Here is a 10,073-nt window from a genome sequence, read left to right on the forward strand (position 1 = left end):
TCATCATTCAACACCAACCGCCTTACCTTTTTTCCCTAATCTGTTTTGGATTCCCCCCACGCAGGCCACTCAGAAATTATAACAATGGCCTTTAGGGCATGTTGCACCTCTAGCATACAGTCAAGAAAGATATAGTAGGTGTGATACCTTGTATCTGTTGGTTTCAAGAACCTTTTTGTAAAAATTCTATAAATAGCTAACGAGGCATGGTGGTTGCAAATGAACATTTGCACCTCTCTTGCATCCAAAATAATGTGGGTGATCCAAGACATTTTACCAATGTCTTTGAGTGCATTATTTAAATCGTGCACACAACAAATAGTTCAAAATAGATGTGTGTCCATGCTTTGAATCATCAACCTTGCAGACCTACAAATTGGTGCAGCACCTGTGATAACTTGAACTATGTTTATAGGACCAATCTCCTCAATTGCATCCTTTAATACCTCATATTGAAAGGTTGCATCCTTCATCTTTTCGGTACAATCATTTTCCCTTAAGAAATATGGTCCAATTGGAGAGATGACAATGACGTTCAACAAAAGTCTTTGTTGAATATTTGTCCAACCATCTATAATGATTGAACACCCATATTCAACCCATGATTTTTTAAGGCCTTCCATCACCCCTTGCATTTTGTGACCCCTCTATCTAGCAATGTTGTCTTCAATTTATTGTAATGAGAGGGTTAAAATAATGGACCAACAACAATGACTTTCTTCATCATCTCTTTGTACTAAGGGAAGGGGTGGCATTAAATGATATTCCATTGGCAAAGAAGAATTCAACCACTACATTCTCTGCCTCATTAACGATGGTTTTCAATTTCTAGGCAGTCTTTCCCATGTCCTTGTCTACCAGTTGTAATGCAAAATCTATATGTGCAACCTACAACATTCACCAATTGGGATTTTCCATTCTCACCACAAATGGTATTCCCTTCTATGGATCTTTGACCAAAATACCAAACCTGGTTCGTGTTAATAATTGCTTAGGGATAGAGATTTTTGTTATCTCGACAATGCAACAATTACAATAAATAACCAAAAAATGGGAACCTGGTACTCTTGTCATGTCAATGAGGTAGTTCCTGAAACCTCCTTCTTTAACTAAGATCCATAATTCTACTTACACATAACCCGTTCTTGGTATTGTTGCCCATAGCTTCGAAAACCTTTAGCTATTATGCAACAACCATATATGTAAATTTCATTTTGGAAACACAATGTACACATAACACAATTATCTAATAAAGTGAAATGCAATTAGCAAAGAATGTGATAGTTTCACATCAAGATAAGCACTTGGATCTGACCATTTTTCACTGGAATTCATTTTGTATTAAAGCAAGACACCAAAAGTACACCTACTTTGCTGAGCTTCTGTTGCGCTGCTCCCTCTACCGCTAACAGATTTCACTTTGGAAATCTTACCTCCCCGTCGACTCACTCGGAGAGATATTTACCACGAAAATCTAGCCCTCCTCGCCAGAACTGCGCAAACCCTCATGGGATTCGAATTTTTGTCTCTCCAGGAATTTTGAACTCCCTTCTTCCTCCAACGCTGGGTCTTCTAGCTCTGTTCTTCTTGCTTCACATGCAACTCTGATACCATGTGAAAATTCCTAAACCCGGAATCCCTATTGCAGCAAATTGATGTTACTTCTCCTACTTGTTAATCAATACAAGTTATTTACTGTGTCCTATGGTAAATATCAAAGTAAATACAACTACAACATTCACTATTTAAAATAATATGCCGAAACAAGAAACTAAACAGGAAAAAGATACAACACAATGACACCATTATTTTTGGACAAATGTCCCCTAAAAAACCCAATACGGGAAAATCGATGCAGCAATTATGAGGGTTTTTATTATTAAGCAGTAGTTATTTCTAAATACAAATTATGGATGCCTTGCTTGGTATCCAGTACAAAGAATATCACTTAGTGAAGAAATTAGTGAGATTACCTCACTCTACACTGCAAGTCCCGACTGATCCGATCACTGAAACAACGAGTCCCCGACTACCTCTGCATTGTCCCTATGCAATCACTGTGTGGGCCTGCGTCACTCCCTCTGAGGAACTACATCACTTCCTCTACTAGATCTATTTTCTCTTAGGAGCCTCAACTTCAACCCTCCCGACTCAGAACATCGAATTCCCAGCTAAATTTCGGACTTCTGCACTGAAGACACTACGCTACTCTGCGTCACCCTCACTGGGCACTGCGTTACCTTCTTTGCATCTTTCTTTGCCTCTCTGCAGTGTATTCTTGGCTCAGGAGAAGATTCTCCAACAAAAAACTATCTCTGCCCCTCTCTACTTGATCACCACGAAATCACTACGCTACTCTAGCCTCAGCAATTCGATCTAACTCATCAACTCTTTATGTGTCTTCTCCAAGTGCCCATCAAGTCTTCTTTTATAATCTTCTCGTTGATTAATCAACGGCCCAGATTAAATTCTAATCAATGGCTAGGATCATATTGACTTGATCTCTGCCTTCTTCTAGAAATTTCACCAACAGTTTATATTAATACCCTTTTACTGTTTCAATTTCCTAATTTTATAATTAGGGTCCCAAAACGATTTCTGGGTAGTGGAGAATGCATGTGTCTAAACCTCCATAGAAAATTTAAGACTTAGAGCACATTTGATGCTACCAGAAATCAACACGCTTTCAATGGGCTCTAAGCTCTCTATGCTCGGCCCCTAGCCCCACGCCGTTGGTCTTTTGAAGTCTGGCCAAGTGCCAACTTGTAACCAGAGCTCCTCCTCATCGAGACTTTTTGGGAAAGGATTAACACTGAAGTTACTAGGGTTTCAACCCTCCAAAGAACTCCCATCCGATATCCGGTTCAAATATGATCGGCTCCCAAACTTCGACACTCCCCTATAAAACTCAACTTCCTCCTTGGCTTTGAAACTTTGGCTTTTTGGCTTGTGGCCTCCTCTTCAGACTTTCAACCTCTAAGATTTGTTCTCCTTTTAACATTTTTGCACTCATTTGACATCATTTGGAAAAATTTGAATAAGGTGCAGTTGGTGACAACAAAACCTTTAAATGTTAAAACTAATTAGAACTGAATTTAAGTCATGTATGAAATATTTTTTTTATTAATAAAAAATCTTTATAAACATAATCTAAATATAGTATAGAATTTAATGTATAATGAAAATGTTTTAAATTACAAATTTGGAATATGGCTTTTAAATGTATCTAAGATTTTAAAAGTTTAGCTGAATTTTTATCTTTTTAAAAGTAAAATAATATTAAAAATAATGGAATGTGATTAAAATAAATTATTTTAAATAATTATTATACTAATAAAATAAAATTAAATATGTAAAGAAATTTAATTCACAATAAAGAATGTTTTGAAGATCATTCCTCTTAAACATTTTAGCTTTAAGTAACCTAATTTTGTAGGAAAGATTGCAATAGATGTTGTCTTGCACAATAGACTATATAAATAGCCCAACAAGTTGGTAAACACCAAATTTAAGTAATCTAATCTAATTTTGTTGGAAAGATTGCAATCCATGTTGTCTTGCACAACAAACAATATAAATAACCCAACAAGTTAACAAGCAATATAAATAATCCAACAAGTTGGTAAACATGACATTTATCCTAATGAGTTTTGATATTTACATTTAATGTTTTAAATTCATAAATTCAATATTTTTTCAAATATTTTTTTTTTTTAATTAAAATAATTTGCATTCTTATAATTTTTGAAAATATATACTAATTTGAATTGTAATATATATATATATATATATATATATAGAGGGCTCTGATGGGGATCGCGCGCCGCGTCCGCGAAGGTCTAGGATAACCTAGCTGCAGGAACCGCAGGATCATAGGCTGCCTCATCTGATCGGCCAGCACAGAAGCGGACTACGGGGTTTGGGTTTGTTCAGCTCCCGAAGACGGTTATCGGCGGTTTGACCGGGATGGAAGACATCGGTATTACGGACCTCGTGGATTACTCCGAGGATCCACTAGAGGGGCATAAAATATTCGGAAACCCTAATGAGGCGTCCCCGGGTTTCTATACACCAGCTGTTGAAGTGGCCTCCACACAGGACACCTTACCTGTGGTCTCCCTGCCTGATCCACTCTCCTCATCGTATGGCCTGGAAGCTCCGCCTCTCTCGCCTGGGACTGCCCTTCTACTTTCCTCTCTCTCACCAGACTCCTTGGCATTCGACCCGCTCCCATCGCCGCGATTCGATCCATCATTAGCTCAAGCAGAGACTCGGGAGACAGCAGAAAAACCCCAACAAGAAGCTGGGATTAGGCCTTCCGGTTGTTTCAGCACTCCGGCCCTCAATGTACAGCCTTCAAAACCCTCCTCCCCGGTTAGGGTTTCAAATCCCCTTGTAGATCACCCGACGGCGCCTCGCACGAAGAAGCGGAAATCGAAGTGCATCAGAGCGACGGCAAAAGACATCACCATAGCCTTCGGTGACCCCACCGACTTTGAGGATACTATGGCACTGGCTCGGACGGTCCTGGTTGGACATGTGCGGGGGCGTACCTTCTCGGCGGAAAGATTGACGCTATGGGTTAAAGAAATTTGGGGTGCTCTTTTCTCAGAATTGCCAGAGGTACAAGAACTTCCAAGGGGATGGTTCTCACTCCACTTTGCGAACGAGGCCTTCACGGACACAGTACTGGCACAGTACTGGCACATAGAAATGGCACCTGTGCTATTGAAACGATGGAGCCCCCTATTCGATCCTGAGCGCGAACAGATTGGAGCAGGCCCACTGTGGGTGCGACTGCCGGGGCTGCCTTTACAATATTGGACTGAGGAAGCATTTATCAGAATTGGGAACGCACTGGGCACGTATTTGGACCATGATCGTTCGTATAAGGATACAAAGAAAAGAACCCTAGCTAGAATTCTGGTGCACCTGGACACTCGGGATGGCTTGGAAGAAAAAATCACACTAAAATGGGGAAAATTTAGCAGAACACAGATTCTGGATTATGAAGGCGTTCCATTCCGCTGCAACCGATGTCACCAAGTGGGTCACCTATTCAAGGAATGCCCATTGAACAAAAGTCAGGAAGGATCTCCAATAATCTCGCCCGCGGCATCCAGAGGTGTCTCCCCAACCATCCCCCGTCCTCCACAAAGCAGCGCGGTACCTCAAGGCGCCCCAGAGAAAGCAGATTTGCTCAAGACAGCCCCGCCCTCGCCTCCACTGACTAGGGCTCGGGCAGCAGCAGCGGCAGCGCAAGCTTCGGGTACCTCACTTATCCCTCCCTCTAACTCTTTAGATCTCTCATCTGTATATGTGAATTCATTTGCATGTACCATGGCACAGTGCTCTATCCCTCTGCCCCCTCTGATCCCATCTACTGCTCCGCCCTCATTGCCCCTCACATCTTCGCCCTCCTCGTTTTCATCTTCCAGATCGACTCCATCCCATCCATACTCCCTTCGCCCTAGATCCTCACAATTGGAGGTCTCTGATTCACAATTCGGGTTGGGTTTAGTCCCTCTCGGCCCTGGTTTCCTATCTACTCGGGGTCGCAAATCAAATCTCAATAAAGCCATCAGGCATGCAGGCGCGGAAGTGGCTGCTGGGCGCCAAGCCACCATCGATGGGGTCCTTAGAGCAACAAAACCCCCAAAGATTGGCCCCCCATGAAGTGCCTCTCCTTTAACTGCCGGGGCCTGGCTAGTTCCCCAAAGAAACTAGCCCTCAAACGACTTTTTGAGGTCGAATCACCTGATATCATTCTTCTACAAGAAACCCTCGGCCCTGCAGAGTCCACTACTCACTCCCTCACCTCTCTGTCGGCAAGATGGAATTTCCTAGCTACTGATGCTATTGGCAGATCGGGGGGGCTGGCGATTGGGTATAATCCCAAATCTATCAGATTGGACTCCTCTTGGGGAGGCCATGGCTTTATGGGAGTGGACATATTCTCTATAGACCTTGGCCTCACCCTTCGCATCGTCAATATATATGGACCCTGTCAACAGCGGGAAAATTTTTGGAGACACCTACTCAACTGTAACCTATTGACACTTGATCGTATCATCTTGGGAGGAGACTTGAACTTTTCTCTGGGGTTCAGGGAGTCATGGGGTTCAATGGCCCAAGTAGATTCCATCACAGACTTCATGAGGAGCTTATTGGAGCAGCACGATTTCATTGACATCCCTATGCAGAAGCCCCTCCCCACATGGAGAAATAGAAGGGTAGGGACCGCTGCTCTGGCTCGCAGGCTGGATCGTTTCCTGCTGAAAGGCCCTCTGATTCAACAGTTACATTTCTATAAACAGTGGGTGGGTAATGGGGGTATATCCGACCACTCCCCTATTATAATGGATATTCTGGGCCCTCATCAGAAGCCAAAAGCTCCATTTAAGTTTAATCACACGTGGCTTCAGGACCAGAGCTTCTCAAAATTGGTCACAGATTTCTGGAGAGCACATCCCATTGACAGAGAATCTTCGATGGCTAGGGGATTCGTTAAAAACCTTACTGAACTTAAACACATTGTGATCAACTGGGCCAAAGATAAGAAGACAAGAGAAGATGTGCAGCTCACAACAGTGGAAGAAGAATTGAAAGCTCTTCTGGATGAGCGAAATCTGGGATTCATATCGCAAGAAGATAAGGCTCGTCTGGTGGAATTGGAAAACCAGAAGAATAACATACTCAAGAGTAGGGAGGAGTCTCTCAGACTGCGCAGCAGGGCTACTTGGCTTAAAGCCGGAGATGAAAACACAAGATTTTTCCACAATTTCGCCAAAGGAAGGAAAGTGGCGAACACCATTTGGAACCTCCCCCTACCTGAAGGCGGACTGGCGGATTCCTTTAACAAACTTTCTCAACTCGGTACTGCACACTTCAGAGGATTATACAAGAGCCCTGCAGGCACAAATCTGGCCGAAATCATCAATGTGGCCTCTCACTTCCCTAGATTTGTAGATGAAGAGGATTCTGAAGGACTATCAGCACCCGTCACTATGGAAGAACTGGAAAGTACACTCAAATGGTTTCAAAGGGAAAAGAGCCCTGGGCCGGATGGCTGGACAATAGAGTTCTACATCGCCTTTTTTGACCTCTTGGGAGGAGATATCCTTAAGGTGGTAGAGGAAAGCAGAACTTCGGGCAGTCTCTATAATGCTATCAACTCCACCTTCATCGCCCTCATTCCCAAATCCGACTCCCCATCCTCCTTTGATGACTTCCGCCCCATATCCCTGTGCAATGTACTCTATAAAATTATCTCTAAGATCATTGCCAATAGGATCAAGCCCATCCTGTCTAGACATATCGCCCCTCAACAATTTGCTTTCCTGGAAGATAGGCAGATCCATGAAGCCATTGGCTCCGCCCAAGAAGCGATTCATTCCATTTGGACCAAACACCTTAAGTGTATTCTGCTGAAGATAGACCTTTCCAAGGCATTTGACCGAGTCAGTTGGCTTTTTATCAAAATGATTCTTATTCATATCGGTTTCCCCCACGCCCTCATCAATTGGATCATGGCCTGCATTACATCTCCCACCTTCAGTATCTTGATCAATGGATCTGCCTCACACTTCTTTCACTCCGAAAGAGGGCTGCGACAGGGCTGTCCTCTTTCGCCTCTCCTCTTCCTATTGGTCATGGAAGCCCTAAGCCGGCTTATCATCTCAGCAAAAAGGGAAGGGACTATCAGAGGCCTCAAAATCACTGATGAATGCTACCTCACTCACCTATTGTTTGTAGACGATGTCCTAATCTTATTGGATGGCAGCATTCAGGACACATCTACCTTCATCCGCATTCTAGGTCTCTTCTCACATGCAACAGGTATGGAAGTAAATCGGTTGAAATCTACTATCACTCTGGTTGGTACTTCAGCAAACGAAAACCATATGGCAAGGCAGGCATTCCCATACACTCCTCAGCCATTGGACAGGGGGCTAAAATATCTTGGATATTGGTTAAAGCCGACATGCCAAAAGATTGCAGACTGGGTTTGGCTGGTAGCAAAAGTGGAAAAAAGACTATCATGCTGGAGCCATAGATATCTATCCAGGGCTGGGAGATTAACCCTGATCAAATCAGTACTCGAAGCAACGCCGGTATTATGGATGGCATTGGCCTGGATCCCTAGAAACATCCTGGCAAAACTACAACAATTATGCAATCGATACTTATGGGCAGGCAACCAAGACAAGCGTATCTTTGCCTGGATAGGCTGGAATAAGATAGCTTTACCAAAGAAATGGGGAGGCTGGGGGTTAAAGGAGCTCCCTATCTTTGCCAAAGCCCTGGCAGGGAAAATGGGCTGGGCTCTACTGACGACTCAAAGCTTATGGACTAGACTTACCTACCACAAATACATTTGGCCTCTCAGCATCATCGATTGGGTTAGACTCCCAGTATGGAACAAAATAGGCATATCATCTATCTGGAAGGCCCTATTACACTCTCTGCCACTAATCAGAGACAACTTGGTATGGCGTATCAGAGACGGGAATAGAGCAAGGATTGGGCTCGATCCTTGGGCCGGCAGTGGAGGGAGGCATATACTCCCTCGAGAGCTGGTGGAATATCTCTCAGCACAAGATATCAAAGTAATCTCGCAGATCGCGGATCATGATCACTCTGATATATTCCACCAGGCATGGAAATCCGCGCACCAGCTAAACCTCCCCAGAAGATGGCACCCAGCTTGGAGAGAATACAGAGAGGCCCTGATTGAATCACATATTCGAATTACAGAGGGGCAGGACGAACTCGTATGGAACCTGGCTGAATGCGGTCTATACACCCCCAAGGCGGGCTACCTCCAGCTAATCTCTCACAAGAAGCCCGAAGTCCTAGCTAGCTGGTGGCAGAATATTTGGAAACATTCCGCATCACCGCGATCAAAGCTCTTCACCTGGTGTATCTTGCGAAATAAAATACCCACCGGAGAACAGCTCATGAAAAGGGCACAGTATGGTCCTACCTGGTGCGTTCTTTGCAAAGAAGCCTCAGAGTCAACAGAACATATATTCCTGAGATGTCGTTCGACTCTGAACCTTTGGAAAAACCTTAAGAACTTCACGAATTACTCGGGTGAATGGAACGGAACAGACCTCATTAACGCATGGACAGAATGGGATAAGAGAAATAAAGGTTCAAAGAATATCAATCTGCCCATAATCGTAAACTGGTCCATATGGAAATCTAGAAATCGGTTAATATTTGAGGACAAGCCGATTCACTGGCCATTGATTGAGGCTGGTATCATCACTGCCCTGAGAGAGCTACCAGACCCGCCCCCTCCAAAATCTCGACATCCTACCCCTCCCCCTCACATCGATCAAAGCATACCTTGGGCCTACTTCGACGGAGCCGCAAACATGCAGAGCTGTGGGGGCGGCATCATTATCCATTTATCTGAGCATCATCTATACAAAATAAAGGCTGGACTGGGTGCCGGAACCAACAACTTCGCAGAACTCATCACACTGCGCCACTTACTTCATTTTGCACTGAGTCACCACTGCACTAGTATCAACATATTCGGGGATTCTCAGATCATCATAAATTGGATCAATGGCACATCCACATGTCACATACACACACTCAGCATTATATTGAATGAAGTTCTCGAACTCAAATCAGCATTTAACAATATCACTGTTTCACACATCTACAGGGAACATAACAAAGGCGCTGATAAATTATCCAAGGAGGCAGCGATGATGGACAAAGGCATCTGGGAGATCACCGAGATCAAAGACCAACAGGAACAAAAATTTTACCACCGTCCTTACATAGACCCGGAATATCCAACCACGGGTCATCTAACAGTTTAAAGGAATGTGCACGTCCATGACAGCAGTATATATATTGACATTTTTGTAAATTTTTGTTTTATTTTCAGCTAGATAGATGCCGAAAAGGCACACTGTAAACAGCACCATACAGAATACCCTGCGTGGTAAATATATACAGCAACCCAAACTGATAATTTTTGAAAAAGATCAGATACAACAGAATGACTATGGCATATGCTTCAATGCATCTACATATGTAAATTTTCATAT

The 10,073-nt window shown here is 43.4% G+C and overlaps 1 protein-coding gene across 1 annotated transcript; it reads left to right on the forward strand.

Annotated features, from left to right (window-relative positions):
• Window positions 1-5,672: 5,672 nt before the first annotated feature.
• On the forward strand, window positions 5,673-9,842 carry LOC149202449 (uncharacterized). The gene is made up of 2 exons (XM_089401592.1): window positions 5,673-7,036; window positions 7,784-9,842. Exons 1-2 carry the CDS (start codon window positions 5,673-5,675, stop codon window positions 9,840-9,842), a joined length of 3,423 nt encoding a protein of 1,140 aa, XP_089257718.1.
• The last annotated feature ends 231 nt before the right edge of the window (window positions 9,843-10,073 follow it).

This window comes from Pinus tabuliformis, chromosome 2_1, assembly GCF_031772625.1.
Source record: "Pinus tabuliformis cultivar Carrire ecotype Pingquan chromosome 2_1, CPIR1, whole genome shotgun sequence".
In the NCBI taxonomy this organism is placed as follows: Eukaryota; Viridiplantae; Streptophyta; class Pinopsida; order Pinales; family Pinaceae; genus Pinus; species Pinus tabuliformis.